Source organism: Crassostrea angulata, chromosome 10 (genome assembly GCF_025612915.1).
Source record: "Crassostrea angulata isolate pt1a10 chromosome 10, ASM2561291v2, whole genome shotgun sequence".
Lineage (NCBI taxonomy): Eukaryota > Metazoa > Mollusca > Bivalvia > Ostreida > Ostreidae > Magallana > Magallana angulata.
In genome coordinates this window covers 22,716,173-22,740,717 of record NC_069120.1, presented here as the reverse complement: position 1 = coordinate 22,740,717, position 24,545 = coordinate 22,716,173, and the positions used below count along the sequence as shown (strand labels likewise).

The following is a 24,545-nucleotide window of genomic DNA, read 5'->3' as shown; positions in this document are numbered from 1 at the left end:
TTCATTTTTTCATAGTATGCTTTATTTAATTTTTTCAATTGAAAATTGAAACATAACATCAGTATTTGGTTCATTCATCCATGATATACAAAAATTAGTTAAAACTTTGTCAATAAAAAGTTCTGTCCGATATGGTTATCTGCTAAGGGGATGACGCCTACTTCAACCTGCAAAAAAAAATAAAAAGGCATGCAGTACTTTTTTTTTGATATTATAGTACATCATTTCATCATGTGTTCTCAAATTTCACTTATCCCTTGACAAGTTCTTTATTATCATGTACAAACATATTATTTAAAGAGTTTATTCATACTGAATTTATTCTATAAATACATGCAGCCAAAGGTATCTCCAAACATATACACTCCTACCTGCTATGATTATATGAACATGCATTCAATAAAGAGACTGACAATGAAAATCAAACCGAAATGTACACTGTACCTATTCACTCCGATTTCTCTGCAGAGGAGCGAACTGTCTTTTCCTCTGATGAGGACCGTGAGCCATTTTTCCTCCTTTCTTTGCTTTGACTTCTTTTGCTGTGTGATCTGGACCTTGAACGATGTCTCCTTTTATGGCGAGAACGACTTCTCGATTTCCGAGATCTGCTCCTAGATCTGCTTCTGGAGCGCCTAAAATAAAAGAAGATATTGTTCTTTACTTATTGCTGTAGTATTGTATGCTTTTCAAAAGTTGTTCATCTTTTCATAAGGTGATTGACACTTGATTTCACAAAATTAGAGTCATACCTAGATCTTCTCCTTGACCTTGATGTGGATCTTCTGTTTCGTGATCGAGATCTGGATCTTTTGGATCTCTTTCTAGCATGACGATTTCGGGATCTAGATCTGGATCTTCTAAAATCAACATAATCTGTTAAAACATGTGCCTTCACAAGTCATAAAATTTGACAAATTAACTGTTGGCTATATGTACCTTCTGCTTCTGCTGCGAGATCTTCGCTTTCTATCTCTGCTGCGACTCCTAGTTCTTTTTCGACTGCGGCTCCTACTTCGTGCTTGACTTACTCTAGCCTCCTCCTCTGCTTTTTCTCTTTCTGCACGCTTAAGCTTCTGTTCCTCTCGTTCCTTTTCTCTTTGCATTCTTCTATCAGCAATACTTTTCTAATTATCATAAGCAAACAGAAACCATTAGTTACATTTACCTCTATAATTCTTTTATATCAAACGAACATGTTTTATAATGAAAGTGCAAATATCTAATAAACCTTTAGTTCCTCCAGTTTTTCTCTGATTGTAATGAAACCAAGATGAAGTTTTCCTCCAAAATGATCAGCAAGACGACGATCATTGTCATGTATTCCAAGATAAGCTGAGCAAACTTCACAAACTCGCAACTTTTGCTGTTGGTAACTGGATGCTGGCATGGAATTTCTATACTCCTGCTGAAATGTATAAATTTAACTATTATTATTTAGCACTACTACGAATGTAAGCCTAGATACTTTCTTTATAAAGTCTATTAAACCAGACATACCTCAGCTGCAGCCTTTTGCTTCTTCAGGTTCTCCACTTCTTCCATGAGCTGCAATGATTCCACCACTAGCCCTTCTGCTCCAAGATCCTCTGCTTTGGCAAGTTTTGTTCCCATTTCCTCTCCAAGCTTGTGAATCATCTCTGCCTTTGTATATAAAAGACTTGACTTCAATAATATTCAAAAGGTATCATATTGCTTCAATTTGAACATGGCTGTAATAGGTAAGCTATGAAATCTTAACTTAAATTTTAATGTTGAGGTTGACTCCACATTTTACTGTACATTCCAAAAGATTCCACACAAAATATTTGGTTTACATGTATATATCCTTCTTCACTTACTTTTCCATTAGCCTCTTCACTCAACTCTTCTTGCGTTTCTTTGAGACGACGCTTCGCCAATTCTGTTTTTCTGTCACAATCTGCTATAAAGCTGGACAAATGCTCCATTGCCTATGAACAAATAATATATACTGTATATGAAGATCACACAAGGTATTTGAACAATATAAAGATTGATTGATTTCAGAGAAAAAAATCATTTAACTCACGTCTATGTCATAATAGTAATCTTTCCTCTTAGAAGCCTGTTCGTAGTCTGCACGCAATGCCAAGTCATGGATTTTAGGGCACTCTCCTAGATCCATCCTCTGTTTAATAGGACAGTTTATCATAAAAAACAGTGATACAGACATTACCATGAATTTACTTTTAAACAAAACATGGCAATTCAAAATATACTTTTAACAATTCAATGTATACAGGAGTGGGTAGCAACTTACATGGCTTTTGGACTCGCATGCTCATCAAGTCTCAACTAATTTGTACTTACCTTTGAACACAACTTGGGATTTAGATTTCAAATATTCAAGACCTCAAATAATCACAAAAAGCAATACGCTTATTTGAAATTAAATTTTGAGATATGTTATTAAATTAATCGATAAACATTTCTGATCATTATATCAAAGAACTTTTGGTTATATTTTATTTGAAACTGCCCCCTTAAAATCATATACATACCAAAAGGTCTGACAAATTGGGAAAGCCAAAATCAAGTAGGTATATAAATACGTACCGTGCTGGATAGAATATCATGTGGACAGCATCCCAGCAGGAAACTCTTACATACCCGAGGGTCATCAAATTTCACCTTGTACTTGCTGTTCTCGCCTAAAATTGTTAGTCACATAGAGTCAACAATAGATCAACAATACTCACAAGCCTGCACCTGTAAAATCTTAATACACACAGTTTTAAAGAGCCCCTTCTTCGTCAGCTGCCTTCATCTCTAGAACAGAACACAGGGATTTTGACGAAAAGAGAGAGAAAAAAAAACCACTATCAAAGTTTGAGGAAAGAAAATATGGGCCATTTAGAATCATCAGAGATTTCATTACATACACACTGCCACTGTCAGATGTATCCTGCTTTATATGCCCAGCCCCAATTTCTTCTATATTATGTACCTGTAAAGTAAACTAGCCTCATGGCCTCCATAGTTCATTAACATTAACTAAACATTGCTTACCGTTCAATGTTTTCTAACCAACTTTCTGTTTATTTCTTACTTTAACAGTATCATGATCCTCTTGATCCAAGAAATAAATTAACCTTTCTTATGCATTATAATATGATTTAACCTAAAGAAATATGCATGATGAATGAAATAAGATCTATTGCAAACTCACGAGGTTGGCCTTCATCACCTTTCAAATTTGACTGGATTACAGCACAAGAAAAAGCTCCCTTAAAAATAGGGATAAAATCATAAGTATGGAAATATCTTCACAGGATCAGTAATTATTTCTTATGGTTATAAAAATCAATTTTGCTATATAATCTTGTAGACATTTATACAGATTTCAAGAAATATTTTTTTTTTCAGTCATTATTTACTAATAAAGTCATTCACAAACAAATTATCAATATTATACATATGTATCTCCAAATTTCATGGACACAAAATTATGATTTTCATATATTTATAAGAATCATCTGTACACTAATCCCTAATCACAAACCATGTTATTGAAATACAATGGGGGGCACATTTCAACTTAAGTAAACGTCTCAAAGACAATATATCAAGGACATAAGACAATCTTTCAAGGACACAAATGGTATTTCACCTTAGTTGTACAGGGTTGTTTCAACTTGTTTGTGAAACTTTACAAGGTTAATCAATTCCACTTAAACAACTTTGTCAGGAATCAAGGTTGCATGCTTTTCACATTTTTTTTTACCTGTACTTCCCACTACACATATATAAATATCGTAAGTACCACACCAAAAGATAATTTTGGTAGGTTATCGATAAATAGATTGATAATCTATTTAAACATGACATTCATGAAAATTACCCGTAATATTTAATTATCTAACAGAGATCAAGCATCAGCTGCCATATCTGGAAAATTGCAAGAATAATAATATAAAAATAGGTTTTTTTTGTTAATATTTGAGCATAAGCACATTCTACATGTATTATGGTTAACTCATATTATATATATTTAATAACCACTTGTACAAGGTGTGATTTTGCTTGTTTATAATTATGTTTACAGTTTCACAGAATCTTCACTCATTCAATGAAAAAATACCAGTAAACTTTTCATTTTTTGTTGTGAATTGAAACTTGAAGCATTAGTTAAAGTGAATATTTCAAAACCAAAGAATCTGGACTATTTTTTATTCTAGTGGATGAATGTAACTTGGACACAACGGTATTTATGATTATTGAAATATTATTATTTACTAATTAAGCATAAAGTAATCAGTGGTGGAAACAGAAACTAGGAGTAGGGCAGAGTATAGGCCTATTAAAAATAACTGACAGTTATACTCAACTTTTGAATTATGGGCAGTATTCGAAATTCAAGTAATTTGTTTTGGCATCTTACTCTTAAACCCTGTCATATAATAATTTAATGATACTGATAGGCCTTACACTGTTACAAGTTCAATAGATTATTTTCTTCCTCCAAGATTGTGATGGCCTTGGTAATTTTTTTTCATCGTGTTTCTCTATTGTTCTCTTCGTCATCTCATATATATTGAATTTTATAGCTGGGACATGGATTTGTAAGCAGTGCGTTGAATCTAACACATCCAAAGCTGAATCTTACAAGAAAACTTGCTAAACGAGTTGTCGTCATCATAACGTTGAACGCAACATGCTACCTACCGTCTCTCGATGTTCCCATCAGCTCATCCAGCATAGCTCTCATCTGCTCCTGTGCCGACATTTTTTTATGATTTGAAACAATTTTATTCTGAAATAACCGAAAAAGTTAGACTAAACTACATTATTGTTTTCATTCCGTTCGCTTCTGGGTTTTCTTCAAAATGGCGGCTAATGCTACATAGCGCCCTCTAGCGAGTAAGCAAATTTTAGTATTCTGGGGAAGAGGGATGCGCGGATCCAGAAAAAGGGGGGCGGGTCCGAGGCATATTTTGGGTAATTTTATAATGTAACTTAAAGAAATTTGAATTTTGCAGGGGTCCTGGACCCCCTCTAGATCCGCTCATGGGGAGGGGGGGGTATGTAAATCATGGACAGCCACACCCACCCCCTGGCTAGCGAACACCTAACGTTACCCTCCATCCCATACTTTTTTAAAACTAAGTTTGCATACAGTGTATTCTCAGTATTTCTCACAAAATTCATTTACTATAGTGTATGCCATACACTATAGTAAATGAATTTTGTGAGAAATTGATTTGTGGGAGCCCCCCCCCCCCTATTCTCTACACTTTTTGGGGGAGTATAAAAAAATAAATTGCAATGAAATTAAATAAAAATTGAAAAATTTTAAAACATTAAAAAAAAAAAGTTTTAGGTACTCAGCGCCCCCCTTCCACGCAATCTGATTCAAATCAGATCTTTTGATCCGCTCACGAAGATCGCTACACTAGTGTAGATTGTGTAGATTTTTTGGATAAGTCTCCCCAACCCCCATCCAACTTTCAAAAACAATGCTATGCGCCTGTTTTATTTTCAAATGTTGTTAAATTAAAAGATTTATATACATGTATTTTAGAACTGACTTCACGGTTTTACAAAATTTACTCATCTTTGGCAACAAAAAGATTTCACGGATCAGGGACGTTTATGTTAGTAAACATATGTCACTGGTTTCATTGATAATGGCAACTTTATGTAGAGCAGAGCGGGTCAAGAATTGTTTTCCAAAGGGGGGGGGTTGGATATTTTACTATGTGAATTTAATAAGTATGACTTATTCAGGGGGGAAAGTTTCGACACCCTCTTGATCAGCTAATAAATGAATCTAAAAATAAATGTCCATTACCATATCCAGCCCTCTGAAATTGACTAGGTGTTTGTATTCAGCACTCAATATGTAAACATGGTCTGAACTTTGAATAACAAACATTTGTGAGCTCTGTAAATCTCGCTTATAACTTGACAACGAAAACTAAAATTTTTGCTCAGTTTTAAAAATACATGTACCTTAACTCTAAATCAATCATTATTATATAAATATAATATGATTTTCTGTTCAAATTATGGCCACGACCCTTTGATAACATTCTGGTGTCACGAGCAGGTACACAAACATTTTTTCCCATACTTTTTTTATAATCATGCAAGAAACATGACAAAACCATTGTCCATGATTTTAAGTGTACATCGGTATACACAAGACAAGTTCACACCCGTGTTCGATCTTACATACTCTCTAAATACATGATCTTTTTTCAACTGTCAGAAATATTTATTCATAGTCGTCCATGTGCATGGACAGGAACTCTTACATTACTACATTTTCGTCTACATGACGAGACCCTGACAAGCCATGCACGGTGTCCACGATTTTATCCAGCGAGAAGGAGAGGGTTCCATCGACCCGGCCTAAAAATCATACTTAACGATGTTACGTTAAGGTCTTTCGATTGTCGTGTGACGTCATTGTGAGCAATCCGGAATATTTTACCGTTATCTGTTATAATAATAGTGTTATGTGGTGCATAGTTTTGCCAATAATTCTTGATTTATACTTGTGTTTAACACATTTTAAGCTATGTAAAGTGAAATGACACCAATGTTTAACAATTCATAGAGAGTAGTTTGAGTTGAAATCGCTGAATTCAATGAAAAACTGATAAAACCGTATATAGGCAAACTTGACAGAGACCACAATTCATAATTTTTTACCTGGCAAGGTAAACATTTCTTTGCAGATTTCGATAGGATATATAATGAATTACAAATGTACCAATTTTCAGTGAGTTTGAACCATTATTTCAAAAGTTATAGACGTTTTATGTTGCTAAACTGTACTTATTCATGGTTGAAAAATCGTATCAAAATGCACTGTAAATGTGATAGCTTTCATACTGGCAATTTTAAATGGCCTTAAAATGTTAAAATACTTAAAAAAAAGGATTGCGATTAATTTCTTTTAAAAATTGCTTTATTATATCGAAATTAGTTAAAATAAATGTGATGTTTGATAAGAGAGCAGTCGTTGCTTTAACTGTCCTGATAGTGTACTTGTGTTAGCTCCTACAGCATGAACAAAATATTTGCAACATACCAATATTTAACTTTAATTTGATTGTTTGCATATTAATCATCAAACTTAAACAAAAATTACACAGATTAAACCATAAAAACATCGAGGGTGGAGAAACCTTAATCGATACGTTAAGAAGGTAAAAAAAAAAAAACCCACTTTTTCTTCTGCAAACAGTCTTACTACAAATTCCTTCTATATCATGTATGTACATCATTTAACATTTTAAATTTTTTTTAGATTATTAGCTGTATCTAACTACATTAAAATGATCGACCCCCCCCCCCCCCAACGAATTAGGATTTTCATGATTTTGAGAATTTGTGAATTATTTCCTTTTTTCAGTCCCCCCCCCCCCCCCCACACACACACACACACACTTTCAAAAACGATGCTACGTGCCTGGAATTGTATTAATCAGAAGAAAATATGGTCATGAAAATATTTATTCTGTTTATTCCATGAAACCTTGAAAAGTTCAGCAAATTGAGGAGTCAATAAAATCGATAAGACCAGATGGTGACTCGAGAAATCTCATCCCACGTTCGCGGTTCCACATGAATAACACGTAAACAACCATGCGATGTCATCATGTAACAAGCAATGTGATTGGCTGGCGATATGGCCTCATATGCATCAGGCGCTCGTGTCAATTGAGGTGAATACCGCTAATATATATTCTTTAAAAACAAACTACAACAGACTTGCGAAGAGATCGGTTCTGGTGAATGTCTCAAGTAAGAATATTTTATTGCATTGATTTTAATAAAAGAAATATTATTAGCTTTATGTCAATACACCTTTTACATAATTTAAATAATATAAATAATTCAATTATTTTATTTGAACTTTTTTTTCTATATTAAAATGTATCACCTAATAGAATTATTTAAACAAGTGTAAAACGGTTACACAAAATCACTGTCATCGTAAGAAAATTAAACCGGGGCTATGTAAAGTATGAGAAGCACAGAAAATCGCATATGTAATTTGCTTTTATAGTTTGTATGTTAAAAAGGGGTTGGTGCAAACTTAATCTCCCAGTATGATGGTCATCAATTTTAGAAATGTATTAATCAAGTATGCATGTTGCTGATGCATTATAATGGATACAAGAAACATGCTTTTCAAACTCATTTATTTTAGATTGTTTAATTTTCTTTTCAATTTTTATTTAACAACTCATATGAAGATACGCACATGTATTTAAACTTTATAAGAAATCATATTGATCAAGATTTTTCTCGTCAAGTTTTAATAGATATGCCAGCAAGGATTTTGGACGACCCCATCCCACCTGCGGATTTCCCGATGGAATTAATAGACGAGTTGGAGTTGGATCCGCCCGTGGTGGAGAGGCGGACCTGTGATCTGGTCATCAGCGGAGTATCATGTCGACTCCCGGAATCCGAGAACATGGCAGAGTTTGAACAGCATCTGATGAATGGAGAAGACATGGTGACAGAGGACGACCGGAGGTGGCAGCCTGGTAATTGACGAGAGAGAGAGAGAGAGAGAGAGAGAGAGAGAGAGAGAGTTTTTTAAGCAGAAAGGTAAAAGTTATTTCCTAAAGAAATTTATTAACCTACCTCGCTTCTTTGCTTTCAAAACAATTTATAAGTACATAAATGTTTTGAATGTGAATTTATTTCAATTAACAATCGATCGGAAAAATTGCAGTATTGGCAAATACAACTTGTCAATGAATATTTTATATTAATCCTACAATTGCTGAAAATTACATAAATAAGTAACAAGGAATCATTCTTTGAGGGGTTTTACGATAGATTTAATCACCCTCGACCGTATTAATTTGTTCACCTCATAATTCTCAGAGAGTGATTCCCTCTTCCCTTAATCAGTATCGAACATCTTTTATCATGTCAGGTCTATTTGGTTTACCAAAAAGAAGTGGAAAATTGAAGACGCTTAATAAATTCGACGCTACTTTTTTCGGCGTCCACCCGAAGCAGGCAAACAACATGGACCCTCAGTTACGTATGCTGCTAGAAGTGACTTACGAGGCAATTGTTGATTCTGGTAAATATACTAATTAATATTTAATACTAAAACAACATTTATCTATACGCAAAGAAATTATTGCCATCTGGTTCATTTTTATTTACAAAGTTAATCTAATCGAACAAAATTTGAAAGTGTAATTTTAGAATTTGTTGACGGTAAGTTGAAAATATTGCCATCTGGTTCATTTTTGTTTACAAAGTTAATCTAATGAATCAAAATTTGACTGTAATTTTAGAGCTTGTTGGCGTTAAGTAGAAAATTCAATATACATGTAATTTTATGTAACATGTGGCGGGGAAAATGAAGTGTACTTAAGGAATATGTGTCTTCGTGCTCGCAAAAAAAAAAAAATGAACTTCAAACAAACGCATAACTTTCGTAAATTATCACATTTGCTGCATACTTAGTAATTAAGGCGTCATATTCGGAAAGTTATTTTCTCGAATAAATGCATTTCAGTAGTTTACGCTTCAAATGAAAACGAAATTACGAGTTTTGGAAAATGAGCACGAGTCTCACCAGTAACCCTTTCCTGGTGTTTCATTAATTCGATTTAAAACTTCGAAGATTGATCGCACGTAACGTTTTTGTAGGTACCAATCCCTCCAGTGTTCGGGGTTCTAAGACGGGCGTGTTTATAGGGGCCAGTGCGTCCGAGGCTCACGACGCGTGGGCTATGGACCCCCAGAAGACGGTGGGGTACAGCATGACTGGATGCACCCGCTCCATGTTTGCCAATAGACTGTCCTATTTCTTTGATTTCAAAGGTAGGAAACTATAGCATTCACACGCCTTTCTCTAAATTCTCTAGACACCCCTTTTCCAATCAGTAACGAAAGCAAATACGTTGAGCAAAAGAATTCGGATTATTGATGAATTATTTCTGCCTTAGTATGAAAATGTGTAAATTATATTAGTTAATAACCAGTGGGGAGGGAGAAATTATAATAAAGGGGGAGGGGGGTCCATGGGTTGGGGGACAATGACCTATGAGGCTATGACATACATCAACTATTGTACAGAAATTGACCATGACTGATGGATGAAATGCCTATAGGTTAAAGGTAACTAGGTTTACTACTTCCTTCCAAAAACGCTAACCAATTAATTTATGTTCGGTATACTACATATATTCTTCCAAAAAATGCTAAGCAAATAATTCATACTATATAATATATGATATACAGTATAATGAATCAGCCATCAAATTCACCATTGATAACAAATTACATGTATGTGTATAAATTAATAATGTATTAATTTAATAATAATAAATTTCATAACAATAGGAAAATGTTAACCAGTTTTAATGCAGTACCGTACTTTTATCTAGTGTCCTTTCTGATATATTTCATTTTTTTCAAATAAAATATACAACATGACTAATGTTGTATATTTTATTTGAAACTAGGATAAAGAAATTAGTTTTTTTTAAACATTTCTTGTTTCATATCAGGTCCTAGTTTTGCCCTGGACACAGCCTGTTCCTCCAGCCTGTTGGCGCTAGACCAGGCTGTGAACAGCATCAGACAGGGCCATTGTAATGCTGCAATTGTGGGAGGGTGTAGTCTCTGTCTAAAGCCACTAACCGCCTTACAGTTTTTGAAACTTGGGATGTTATCACCAGATGGGTCCTGTAAATCATTTGATGCCAGTGGTAAGAATCATATGCAAGCACAACACTTTTTTCATTACATTAAATGTGTCGTGTTTTTATCATGAATTTTGGAATAGAAAATACTATCTCCTTTACAAAATAAAATTTGAAAAAACACTAGAGACTGTTTAGTTGTGCAGATGAACAGCATCAAAACGTTTCAGCTTTAATCGACTTTTCTGGGATCCAAGAAAGAGAAATTAAACTTCCATCCCCATGAATTGTAAATTAATATGGCATACATTTGATTTTTTTACTCTAGGAAATGGGTACTGTAGAAGTGAGGGAATAGTAGTGGTATACTTGCAAATGAAGCCTGAAGCAAAAAGGATATACAGCACAGTAGTCCACACAAAGACCAACTCAGATGGTAACAAAGAACAAGGGATCACCTTCCCATCAGGACAGATCCAGAAGAGACTGCTTTATGATGTGTATGAGGAGGCTGGGGTGGCTCCCAGTAAAGTGGTGTATGTGGAGGCTCATGGAACAGGAACTAAGGCTGGAGACCCTCAGGAAGTCAACACTATTGTCGATGTGTTCTGCAAGGACAGAAACGGCCCTCTGCCCATTGGATCAGTCAAGTCTAACATGGGACATTCTGAACCTGCTTCTGGTAATTAAGTTATCTGATGATCATATGTATCTTTAAGTCACAAAAGTTGAAACAAACCAAGTAATCAGATTTTATTAACAAAAGTTGCATTCAAGTTTCAACTCTGAGGTTCAGGCAAGAAAGAATCATTTGAAAGTTCTTCCTTATACTCTGTCCCAAGATATTTTGGATTCACATTTGGACGATTTTTAATAAAAATACTCTTACCTGTGAAAGAAGTGCAATTGAAATAGTTGAAAGGGATATTTTCCAAGATAATTTCATTGACACATTATCATCTTTCACTCGGAAAAATTCACAGGAACGAAAACAGATTCCTTACGGAGATTTATAATGGGAAATGTTTACATCTTTTCTCCATTCGGAATGCACTCGGAATACATCGCGCAATATTTCAACGTTATCATCCGGGCTTGCTGCAATGCAAAATCTCCGTAGACATCACATTTTTTAGCGTTGTATTGAAACCTGATAAGCTAACAGGGGCGTTTTGACTGAGAAATCTTGGAAATTTTTCATACTTTTGAATGAACATCGTTTGGATCCTGAGGTATTTATAAATATCAAACAATTAAGCCAAACGTGAATCCAAAATATCTTGGGACAGAGTATAGTTAATGTAGCCATTTTTTTCAATGGATGCTACTTTCATGTAACTTGATACTGAACTTTTGCTAAAAACTAAACTTCAAAGTGTCTTTTATCCAAAAGAAATGACAGATTACATCCTTACTGAATATATGTTACCATAATATTCCATTGTATAGGTCTAGCAGCTGTTGCTAAGGTGGTTGTAGGAATGGAGAGAGGTACCATGCCAGCCAACTTGCACTACAAGGAGCCAAATCCAGACATACCTGGTCTAACTGATGGAAGACTACAAGTGGTCACAGAAAACATTCCACTGAGGGAAGGCTTTGTTGGAGTCAACTCTTTTGGTTTTGGAGGCTCAAACGTACATGCCATCCTGAAATCCTCTGATGTCACAAGGGAGAATAATCATAAAGCTTCAAATGCAAAGAGGCTGTTTGTCTATTCTAGCAGAACATCTGATGGTGTTGAAAAAATCTTGAATATGGCACAAAACAATAAAGAGAACATGGATATGCATGCTTTGCTGAATGAAAGTGCAAATATGGATGTCTCCTCTGAGATGTATAGGGGGTTCACCATTCTCAATGGATCTGATGATAGCAAGAATATTCAGGTAAATATAATTTTTCATTTTTATTTTCACATTTTATTTAACTACATCATATTGTATTCCAATGTACAGTTTAACATGTAAGTTTTATTTCAAGGCTTACAATGGAGAGAAACGACCAACATGGTTTGTTTTCTCTGGAATGGGGACCCAGTGGCATGGCATGGGGAGAGACATGATGATGTTTGATGTTTTCAGAGACTCCATCATGAAATCTGATGCAGTTTTGTCTACTTATGGTGTCAGTCTCTATGATCTGATAATGACAGCTGAAGAATCGGTTTTTGAAAATACTGTCAATTCCTTCATTTGCATTGCTGCTATTCAGGTATTGAAATCATAAATTCAAGTAGGCAACTGATTGTGTTCTCTTTGATTGATGATGTTCAAGTTTTTATGAATTTATTGCAAAATTATATCTTTTTAAATTTGTAAAAATAACTAAGGTTGGACTTGTGGACACCTTGAGATTGATGGGGATCACACCAGATGGCATTGTTGGACATTCTGTTGGAGAGCTGGGATGTGGCTATGCTGATGGATCCCTAACAGCCGAGGAGACAGTGCTTGCTGCTTACTGGAGAGGGAGGTGTATCAGGGAGTCTAATCTTCCACCAGGAGGAATGGCTGCTGTGGGTAAGTGAATCACTGCCATGGTCCATCTTCCCAAGTCAGGTTTCCGATCCACTCCTCTCATTTTGTGAGGAGAGGAGCTGATCAGACACCCTTGTTATGAAAAGATGTCCACGACAGGACATCAAAAAGCATAAATGCAGTGATGAGTTATAATTCCTAAAATTTTTGGAGTTAAATGAATTGAAATTGACAATTCTGAGGATTTACACTAGTGCCTCAAATAGTACCTCTAGATTGCAAACACCTCTATTTATATGTAGGTTTAACATGGGAAGAAGCTTGTGCTCAGTGTCCTCCAGGAGTAGTCCCTGCTTGTCATAATTCAGAGGACACAGTCACTATCTCAGGACCAAAAGAAGCTGTGGCTACATTTGTGAAACAGTTGAAGGAGAAGAAGGTTTTTGCTAAAGAGGTTAACAGTTCTGGAGTTGCTTTCCATTCCTACTACATGGCTAAAATTGCTCCTGTGTTGAAAACAGCTCTGGATAAGGTACTCAGTAAAGCATGTGACACTTATAATTTAATATGGATATGATAACCTCAATTAGCTACATATTAAAAAAGGCAAGAATCTTAGTGAGCATATATTTTTGCAGGTTATAAAACCCAAACCTAGAAGTAAAAAGTGGATTAGTTCCTCTATCCCAGAAAAGGGTTGGGACAGTAATATGGCCCAGTACTCCTCTGCAGAGTACCATGTAAACAACCTTGTTAGCCCTGTCTTGTTCCAAGAAGCTTTGAAACATGTTCCAGACAACGCAAACGTGATTGAAATTGCTCCTCACTGCCTGCTTCAGGCCATTCTGAAGAGATCTCTGAAACCAACATGTTGCAATGTTGGTCTAATGAAGAGAGGTCATGCAGATAATGTTGAACATTTCTTCCAAGCACTTGGAAAGTATGTAATTTATTAATCAGATTTAACAAGAGTTGATATTCTTTGTACATAAATAAAAGTTGCATAAGACCATATGAAACTCTCTATTAAAAATAGCATTTTATTTGTTTTCAGATGTTACAACTTTGGTGTGAAGATGGACCCTCTCAAACTGTACCCTGCAGTTGACTTCCCTGTCCCAAGAGGAACCCCCATGATTTCTCCTATGATCCAGTCCCAGTGGGATCACTCGGCAGACTGGGATGTCCCATCAGCAGAGGACATGATGGTTGGAGCAGGTGGAGATTCTGGTTTTGTAACAGAGTTTGTGATTGGACCTGACTCCCCTGACAATTACCTGACAGGGCATTGTATTGATGGCAGAGTCTTGTTTCCAGCCACAGGTTATTTAGTTCTTGCCTGGCAAGCTTTGGCTAAAGTTAAAAATCAAAACTGGGAGGAAATGCCTGTCAAGTTCAGTGATGTCATGATACATAGGGCTACCATCTTGCCTCCAGAAGGTACTTTTTGAATTATAATTAATAATATGGTAAATAAGTTGACAGTTCTGTTTTAGTAACATGAAGATATTTAGTAACTGGAACTCTGGTATTGCCATTCTAACAAATTTGTTTCTTTCTAAGGAAAGGTAAAGTTCCAAGTAGTAATTATGCAGACAACAGGAGATTTTGAAATAAGTGAGAGTGGATCAATGTCAGTCAGTGGGAAGATTAAGGAGACTGAGTCCTCAGAGACAGATTTATTACCTTACAAAGATACACCAACAATGGAGCTGAGCAGTGCTGATGTTTACAAGGAGCTCCGACTGAGAGGATATGACTATGGATCTGAATTCAGAGGAATCTCTGCTGCTGACATCAATGGTTAACACAAATATATATGCAGATGTATTAAAAAAAAATAAAGCTTGCCAAATATATGAGTATATGTACTTAATTTTTTTTATTATTTTACAGGGAAATATGGAGAATTGATTTGGAACAACAACTGGATTTCCTTTTTGGATACCATGCTACAAATGTCAATTTTACGTCTGTCTGGTAATGGACTGCGTCTTCCAACCAGAATAAAGTCCATCACAGTTAATCCTTTGTTTCATGGAAAGAATGCATACACCAATGACCAGGAACAATCTGGTAGAGTGATACACTTACTACTTGTTCATCTCCACATACATGCATGCATTTGAACTTTAAATGATTCAAGAATATGAAGCATATTTAAAATGAATAAATTATTAAACAAGTTCTGTATCTATGTACAGCAAAATCTATTCATTTCGTTTCAGTGTTGTTTGCGGATGTGGATGAATACACAGATAGATGTCGATCAGGTGGAGTCACAATTCATGGACTCCATGCATCTACAGCTCCACGCCGACAGCAGCAACACAAACCCCCCACCTTGGAAAAATATGAATTTGTCCCCTACATATCTGATAACTATGTCAACCAATCTCCATCTCTCAAGAGCTATGCAGCCTTGTGTAGGCATTATGCTTTGCAAAGTTTAAAGAACCTTCAGCAGAGTACTACCAGTGTAATAAACCAGGTGACACTGCAGAATATCCTCACAGAGCTTTCCGAGGAATGTCAGCTGTTGGTCGAGGATGTCTTCCCACATGAGGCAAGCAGCTCATTACTGGAACTCCTCAAGAAGAAGATAAACTCAAACGATATTCATAAAGACAGATTGTTGAAGAATCTTTCACAGCCAGAAGTTTTAAAGCCAGCCCTGGATATTGTGATAGAAAACAGTACAGGTTCGAATCTCAATGTGTTAGAGGTTGAAGCAGAAAACAGCTGTTTCTACAGAGATGTTTGTCCACAGATGTTGTCACACCCATTGATGAACATCTGCTACAGGGTCACTGGGAAAGCAGATGACATCTCTCCTGATGAAACTGATCTATACAATCTATCATCAGAAAAATGGAACATCTCAGATTTACCACCCAACATAAAACCGTCCAATCTGATCATATTGAAAAATGTGCTTCACAAACAATCCAATCTCAAACAAACATTGCAAAATGTTACACAGGCTCTTGATCAAGATGGCTTCCTCTTGATACAAGAAGTGACTGAGAATTTCCCAATTATGCTTGCAGTGCATTATTTGCAAAATCATCTTCCCAAAATAGATGACTCTGATACAAGATCTCTTTACTGCTTCTGCACTGAGGAAAAATGGATACAACTTTTCAAAGAAATCAGACTGAGTCTCATTTACAAAAGATCTGATGGAATAATGTCATCTCTGTTTTTACTGCGTAAAATTAAACCAATAGTTCCCATTACAGTTATTGATGTAAGCTGTTATAACTGTACATGGTTTGAGGATATGAAATCTCAAATGCTGAAAATAGCAGATGGAAAATCAAGCAAAATGTTATGGTTATCTGCAAACTCGGGAAACCCTAATGGAGTTGTGGGTATGGTGAACTGTTTGAGAAGAGAGGAGGGTGGTTCAAATATCAGGTAAGGATATAAAACACAACTGATGCATGAGGCAAACACTTGAATATGAATGTATTCAAGCAATTTACCTTAATTTTCTAATTCACAGATGCATCCTTAATGATACATATGAGGAAGGAGGTCTAAAATTATCAGAGGAATACTTTTCAGTTCTTCAAGAGAAAAATTTGGTCATGAACATTTATAAAAATGGCACTTGGGGTTCTTTTAGACATATTCCTATAGAAGAAGGTAATTGAAATGAAAAAATCCTATTGTAACTTCTTTTTGCAGTATAAAATACACTCAGACTGCATTTTCAGGACATATTTTCTTCCATTAACAGATAAAATGATAGTGCAGAAATCAAGCAGACATGCCTATGTTAATGTATTGACCAGAGGAGATTTGTCAAGTTTGCACTGGATGGAATCTCCTCTTAAATTCTCTCCCACTAAATCCTTGAGTTCTGTAAGCTATGCTGCACTCAACTTCCGAGATGTAATGTTAGCAACTGGGAGACTGCCGCCTGATGCAATTCCAGGAGATCTAGCTCAGCAAGATTGCATTCTGGGAATGGAGTTCTCTGGATGTGATAGTGACGGAAGGAAGATAATGGGATTGGTTCCAGCAAAAGTAAGTTTCTGTATGTGATATAAGAAATTATTAATAACTCAAAGGTTTTTTAACATACACAAATTTATTTCGCATGTATTTGCTGACTAGAAAGAAAATGTTATGTAATCTGGAAAAAGATAAGTACAGCATGTGGCTTAGGCACCAATACCTTTAATCTACAAAGAACTTTAAATCCTTTTTATCTTATATTAAACTCACAATATTTACAGGGGCTTGCAACTCACATCGATGTCTCTCCAAAGTTCCTGTGGTCAGTTCCTGAAAACTGGACACTGGAGCAAGCCGCCACTGTTCCTGTGGTCTACACCACTGTATACTATGCCCTGGTTATCAGAGGGAGGATCAAAACAGGAGATAAGGTCCTCATTCACTCAGGCAGTGGTGGGGTTGGTCAAGCAGCTATTTCTGTTGCCCTCCATCATGGCTGCGAAATCTTTACCACAGTTGGTTCCAAGGAAAAAAGAGAATTTTTGAAATCAAAATTTCCCCAGCTACAAAATGACCACTTCTTTAACTCCAGAGACGTGTCGTTTGAGAAGGAGATTTTAACTGTAACTAAAGGAAAAGGTATGAGATGCAATAACAAACCTTGCAAACACCTACCTGTTTTGGGATACTGTTTGCCCTCATTGATTTTTGTATTTAATTAATTGTCATATTCTGTTTTCATTTGTTTTAGGAGTTGATGTTGTTTTGAACTCCCTTTCCGAAGAAAAGCTGCAGGCTAGCTTACAGGTGTTGGCACAACATGGACGATTTTTGGAAATAGGAAAATATGATCTTTCAAACAACACTGGCTTAGGTACAACAGAGAAATAAATTTATAGTTTATCTCATATACATATACTATTTGAAATACATATTTATCTTTCAACAGATCAGATCAGATCAAACAACACTGGCTTAGATACAGCAGACAAATGAATTAATAGTTTATCTTATATAATATTTGAAATACATATTTACCTTTGTGTATTACAAGTACACTCTTTGTTCCATCCATAGGCATGTCCATCTTCCTGAAAAACATAAGTTTCCATGGTATTCTTTTGGATGCACTGTTTGATGAAGACAATGCAGATTGGCAGGAAGTGTCTCACCTACTAGAAACAGGGATACATTCTGGTGCAGTACAACCCCTCAATAGTTCTGTGTTTGAAAAGAATCAACTGGAAGAAGCGTTTAGGTTTATGGCTCAGGGAAAACATATTGGAAAAGTACTCATCAAGGTATGATATAAATACAGTATAACCTAATCTGAGGTATAGAATATGTTTCTAGATTAAGTTTCATAAAAGATTTATCAACTAAATTTTATTCTCTAAAAGGTTGCAGAGGATTCTACCTGTATTGCTCCTGAAAACCTCTCTGTGATACCTAGATCATCATGTCATCCTGACAAAGCCTACATTATCACAGGAGGATTGGGAGGATTTGGTCTGGAGCTCTCAGAATGGCTGATACAGAGAGGGGCTCAATGTTTGATCCTCACTTCTAGGTCAGGGGTCAAATCAGGATATCAGAAAAGGAAACTGCAAAAATGGCAAAAGAAGGGTGTCCAGGTTATTATTTCCAAAAGAGATCTTCAAAGTGAACAGGACACAGCAGATCTGATAGAAGAGACTTCTCAACTCAAACATGTTGGAGGGATATTTCATTTGGCAATGGTAAGAATCATCATTAACATTTTTTACCTTTTTAAAAAATCTTTTAATGATACAAATATATACTTCTATATTCTAATTTAAAAAAGACATTAGATATTGTGATGTGATAAAATCGGAGTTTACGAGTATTTTTAATCTTTTGTTAACTAGGTACTGAAGGATGGATTGATGGAGAATCAGACTACTGAGAACTTTGAAAGTGTGTGCAAACCAAAAGTGTTTGGAACCATGTACCTTGACAAAGTTACTAGAGCATTGTGCAAAGACAGCTTGGATTGGTTTGTTGTCTTTTCTTCAGTCAGTTGTGGAAGAGGAAATGCTGGGCAAGCCAACTATGGTCTGGCTAACTCTTTTATGGAAAGAATTTGTGAACAGAGAAAAGAAGATGGACTGCATGGTTAGTTGGAATGAGGTTGAAATTGAAATGTAACGATATTTTTGAAATGCAATCCTATAGAAATTAATTGGGTTTTCCTTTATTTTGCAGGACTTGCAATACAATGGGGAGCAATAGGAGATGTCGGTGTGGTTCTAGAGACCATGGGAAATAATGACACTGTGATTGGTGGAACTCTTCCCCAGAGAATGATGTCATGTCTATCCACACTTGACAAGTTTCTGAATCGACCAGAATCTGTTCTGTCCAGCTTTGTTTTGGCTGAATCCAAGACTGAGAGCAAACCTGGTGGCAATGGGCAAAATCTTGTACAAGCTGTTTGCAACATTTTAGGTGTGAATTATCTCAAAATAAGTCTTACAATAGGTTTTTGAACAAGTTCTGGGAGCCTTATGAATAGTTGCTTTGTTTTTGAAAAGTTTCAAATTAAAATGATAACTTTGTATTTACTATTAAACTCTTGTGTAATTATAATTTAGTTTTTTTTTTAAATTCATTTCAGGTGTGAAGGATATGAACTCCATCAGTGTGGATGCTAGTCTTGGTGATCTTGGTTTGGATTCTCTGATGGGAGTTGAGATTAAACAGACATTAGAAAGAGACTTTGACCTGGTGTTGTCAACTACAGAAATCCGACAGTTGACCATTACCAATCTAAAGGAAATGTCTAACAATGAAGGTCAACAACAACACGAATCCAATCCATTACCTGTGGCCTCCTACAGGTATCAATTGGACAAGATGATGCCTGATCAACACATTATCTGTTTACAGGAAAAGGAGGAAAAGATTCTTTTCCTTGTCCACCCCTTGGAAGGTAATTAACCTCCATTATTTGGATTTGAGTGATTTTGTTACCCAAAACTCTTTCTGACTCTTGGGTGACCAATTTAATATTTAACATCATGTCCAATTTTTTCAATTTCCTGTATTTAATTGCATATTTTAGGTGATTGCACTAGTTTGAAGGACCTTGTAGAAAAACTACCGTACACAGTCTATGGATTACAGTGTTCTGCAGATGTTCCACTAGAATCTATCCACTCCATGGCTTCATACTACATTAAGGTAATACTTCATAGCAGTAAAGTCTTGGAAGTGTGCACATATGTTAGAACAAAAAATACACAGAACATTTATATCCGTTGATTATGCGTGAATTAGTACCTATGTTCATTACATTAAGTGCTGAAAGAAATTCATATACATACAACTCTTCCTTCTTTCAGTCCATTAAAACCATTCAGAAAAGTGGTCCTTACCTCCTGTCGGGATATTCATTTGGTGCGTGCGTTGCTATGGAAATAACAGCTCAATTGGAGGCTGCAGGAGAGACCATTAGTCAGCTGACACTACTTGATGGCTCCCACAACTTTGTATCTGTTTACACTGGAATGTACAGAGACAAAAAGACAATTGACAGTGAAGCTATGTCAGAAACTGAAGCTCTCTTGAACTTTGTTTATCAATTTCTTCCTACTAGGAATTCTGCTAAGGTAAAAGAGAAAGAACATTCTTCTATATACAGTATCATTTTAAAAGAGGCATGGTCATGATTTTACAAATGTAGCTCAAAATTTAAGGAGCATGCAAAGAAAAACTTTTTCTTGGACATTTAACAATTGTAATCAAAATCATGACCCAATCCATATATCTTACGAAAGTTCTGTATCTTGCATATGACTTGGCAATTGACATCTTAATTTTAACTGATCATCAAAAATATGTCGGTAAAGTGTTGTAAACTTTAAAAATGAAAAAAGAATGTGAGTATTTGCAGCTCAAACTATGAGCATACCTATTGAAGTCTTAATGGTAGTACAGAGAGAAAAATATTTCTTAACCATATTAAACATTTTTGATACATTTCTTTGTTACAGCTGACAGAAAAGCTTACTGCAGCAGAAAGCTTCAAGGATAGAGTCAGTATTGCTGCAAATCATCTCATGGCGTCTGGGTTATTTCCGAATGTAAATGATCTGGAAAAGGCAGCCAGTTCTTTCTACAAACGTTTGTTGATTGCTGAACAGTACTCATTGAATCACAATCTTCAGTCTCCTGTTCATCTCTTGAAAGCAGAGGACAGCAAGCTTCAGTCCACAGATTCAGATTATGGGCTCTCTCAGGTAAGCCATTTTTTAAACATAATTTTAATATCAGAAATATATCAACTTATACTTTTGCGCATATTTTATCATATTAACATATAATTTGAACCTTATTGAAATTTAAGCTCGATGGAAACTATTATAATGATATACATATTTAAAATGAATACATGAAAATGGGTTTAATTTTTAAAAAAATACTACAGTTTTAATGATTAGAATAGTCATATAAAGATTTGTCCTACTCACCTTTTGTTGTTCTATTTAGGTGTGTTCCGGACGTCTGGAGATTGAGCTGGTTCCTGGCAATCATGAGACGTTTGTACAAGGAGGAAATGCTGCCGTCACTGCCAATTGTTTTGTGATGTGCAACCATGGAATTCCCCGATGTGATTAGCTATAACAACTGAGTCATATATTCAAAATCACAGTGTACTGTTCATTTTGCTGCAGAGGGAGAACGTTTTTGTTTAATTGAATGATGTATTTCTTTTTGTAATGTACCTGTTTGTTCGTCATAATCTTGTCGTGATCTCAAAAATCAAATGCATGTATGTGAATAATCTTTAACCGAGCCTATATTTTTTTCATTTTTAAAAATGTTTTGTCAGAGGGTAATTTTATGAATTTTGATATACATGTCGTTTACATTATTATGGATTTGATATTTGTTGAACTTTTTTGTCAGTTGAAAATAAAATCTTTAAAACATCGAAGTAATTTATTAGTTACTTTTATAGTCTTTCATCATACAAAGATTACTAAAGCTTCTTGTCCATCAATGGCATGACGTAAAATAAAAAAAATTTTGCAAGCGTATGTTATACTGCAATCGTGCAAATGATTATAGTATTTAAGGAAAATTCCACGATAGTACTTGAAGCCTAACCAATCCATATTAAAATTCTTTTAATGTTGGGATTGATATTAGTTATCAATAACACTGAGACTGTGAAAAAATACCAGTAATTAATCAATTACCCGCCAAATTAAAAAAAAAAAAAAAGCTTATATAAACATACTTTCAAAGTTTTAAAATTAGCTTTATGGACTTTTAAGTGTTTTTATTTGACAATAAACAATAGTTAGCGACGCGAATCTAAATTTAACAAACATTTCTCTGAAACTTTTTTTTTTGAAAACTGACTGCCGACTACGTGTTTTCTTTCCAGCTAGATGTATGTGGGTTATTTTATGGGAATGTCCATTTCAAATGAACTTGGACACGATTTGAGATCAAAAATTTTAATTTTTTTTAAGTATAAAATGGTTTACTGGTGCATTTTAAATGATTGACCAAAATATTGAATGTTAAAGTCAAGTTACAAGCGAGATACAGAGGTAAGAATTGAGTGTTATTTAAACAAAACTCGTGTCTTATAGTTGTTTACAAACAATGAAATGCAGAGAATAACCATTTCTTAGAAAAATTACATGTAAAATGCAATTTAAACTAACTCAATATCTTTATAAATACTATTATCAACAATATAAAGTTATATTTGATTGAAACTTACACCAATACAACACATATGTAAAAAAAAACACGACAATATTCGAGCTTTGTTTACAAAACAAAGAATTATGAACCCTGTATCTTGCTTAAAACTTTATATTTGAATTTCAATTTTTGACATAACATTAAAAACTTCTTTATTTATCATTATAAACATTGAAAATGGAAAAAATTTAAGTCAACTCGTGTCTAAGTCCCAGTACTAGTGTTGTGAAATACCTGGAGGTAAATGAAAGAATTTTGATGGAAGTGTTCACTTTTCTATGAAAGCCTCTTCCCAGCAAGCCCATATTGCCACGCTTGATCCCCACTGGTATAGATCTCCACTTTGAGAAAAAATGTCAGGATTCATCCTTTACAGTGTTAGTGAGTTATTAAAATGTCAGATGACTTCAATTTTTCGGAAAGACCCACAGCATCTACTTTTTCAAAACATGGAAAAAAACTTTTCAAAGTCGCTCTATAGAGAATGTATTGACTTATACGTAACATTAATTATTAAAATTTTCTAAAATATAGGATGATGGAGATATTCCAAACTGAAAAAATAGTCGTTCTATGTATCATTAATTTTTACATACACTAGCATATACAGTGGTGTCGCAATGTCATTATTTAAAATAGTTGTAATGATTCTTTTGATGATTGTCATACAAAATATCACACTCCCTCATAATGTTAACTTTCTTTGTTTTGTGTTTTATTCCTTTGGAACAATATATTTCAGATGAAAACATCCACAAACATACGATTACAAACTGAGTACAGATATTTAAACTGTGTGCTTGTTCTGAATACATTTTACTGGTCTTGAATTACAAAAGCTTGCCGAGTCTTCTTTTTCTCTATGTCTCAGGATGTACTAATAATACTTCCTAAGTAGGTAAAATCTTTATGTCCTTTATTCGATGTTGCTGAATTTGATGCTGTCAGTTTCGTTGATTTTAATCGTCTTTGTTTTATAGACATTAATGCAGAGGCAAGTTCACTTGGCTGTTGTTTCTAGGTTGGTAGCTTTAAGTTGAGAGGTTTGAAGACAATAAGAAAGAGAGCAGATGTCATCGGAAAAGTCATGCAGGATCTCAAGTTCTAGACGCCAGTGTTCGCAGTATGCCAGTTGGGCTTCTGTAGACTGTTCTGCCAGTCTATCACAAGAAGAAATGTTACTGGAAATGATTCTGTCACAGCTCCTCCAAGGAGGATTTAACAGGTGAATCCGCCACAAAGTTTGATAGCTATACTTTATACGGAATCCCATTATGTTCAAGGATTCCTAAAAGTACTTGTTTCTACACAATATCGAATGCGTTTTGGAGGTCTATACTTTTTGAGTAGGTATAGTGATGTCTGGTAGTTTAATGGTACTTCTTTAAGTGGCTATCTGATAAACACATGAGCGCTTTTGTCTGAATCTAGATAGTTCGTTTCGCATCTTATTGTGTTTTTCCTCTTTATCTAAACACTATGATGATGTTTATCAATTTTGACAACAGATATGATCTCTCCACTTTGTTTCAGGTTGTTACATAGCTAGAAAGGTGTCTCCCTATTAAACTTTGGAATTTTACAAAAAGTCCGAATAGGATACCAAGACATTTCTAATGAATTTTGAGGCGTCTGAAGATACAGTTGTTGTCAATTGCACCAGCCTTCCCATTTTTGAGATGTCTTATTGTTGTTGCGA

The 24,545-nt window shown here is 35.1% G+C and overlaps 2 protein-coding genes across 5 annotated transcripts; one reads left to right on the top strand and one right to left on the bottom strand.

Moving 5' to 3' along the window:
- LOC128166855 (putative RNA-binding protein Luc7-like 2) lies at positions 1 to 4,871 on the bottom strand. Of its 4 annotated transcripts, XM_052832285.1 has the most exons (11): positions 4,687 to 4,837; positions 3,191 to 3,248; positions 2,578 to 2,672; positions 2,051 to 2,149; positions 1,842 to 1,952; positions 1,501 to 1,644; positions 1,232 to 1,408; positions 940 to 1,127; positions 753 to 860; positions 445 to 635; positions 1 to 167 (listed from the first exon to the last, which is right to left on the bottom strand). In XM_052832285.1, the coding sequence occupies exons 4-10, from the start codon at positions 2,144 to 2,146 to the stop codon at positions 449 to 451; spliced, it is 1,011 nt and encodes a 336-aa protein (XP_052688245.1). In that variant the 5' UTR covers positions 2,147 to 2,149; positions 2,578 to 2,672; positions 3,191 to 3,248; positions 4,687 to 4,837; the 3' UTR covers positions 1 to 167; positions 445 to 448. The 4 variants fall into 4 exon arrangements, with proteins under 4 accessions (XP_052688245.1, XP_052688242.1, XP_052688243.1 ...); XM_052832282.1 differs by lacking the exon at positions 3,191 to 3,248 and having other exon boundaries at positions 4,687 to 4,871; XM_052832283.1 differs by lacking the exon at positions 3,191 to 3,248 and having other exon boundaries at positions 753 to 857; positions 4,687 to 4,871.
- A 2,736-nt stretch (positions 4,872 to 7,607) lies between these two features.
- On the top strand, positions 7,608 to 22,056 carry LOC128166243 (fatty acid synthase-like). The gene is made up of 28 exons (XM_052831271.1): positions 7,608 to 7,776; positions 8,292 to 8,528; positions 8,927 to 9,079; positions 9,658 to 9,831; positions 10,521 to 10,721; positions 10,984 to 11,337; positions 12,105 to 12,544; positions 12,639 to 12,869; positions 12,988 to 13,177; positions 13,438 to 13,667; positions 13,774 to 14,075; positions 14,190 to 14,575; positions 14,699 to 14,938; positions 15,032 to 15,211; positions 15,364 to 16,555; positions 16,644 to 16,786; positions 16,881 to 17,170; positions 17,383 to 17,740; positions 17,853 to 17,975; positions 18,179 to 18,402; positions 18,502 to 18,840; positions 18,991 to 19,237; positions 19,328 to 19,570; positions 19,740 to 20,054; positions 20,187 to 20,305; positions 20,467 to 20,733; positions 21,118 to 21,363; positions 21,614 to 22,056. Exons 1-28 carry the CDS (start codon positions 7,623 to 7,625, stop codon positions 21,740 to 21,742), a joined length of 7,707 nt encoding a protein of 2,568 aa, XP_052687231.1. The 5' UTR covers positions 7,608 to 7,622; the 3' UTR covers positions 21,743 to 22,056.
- Positions 22,057 to 24,545: the final 2,489 nt, after the last annotated feature.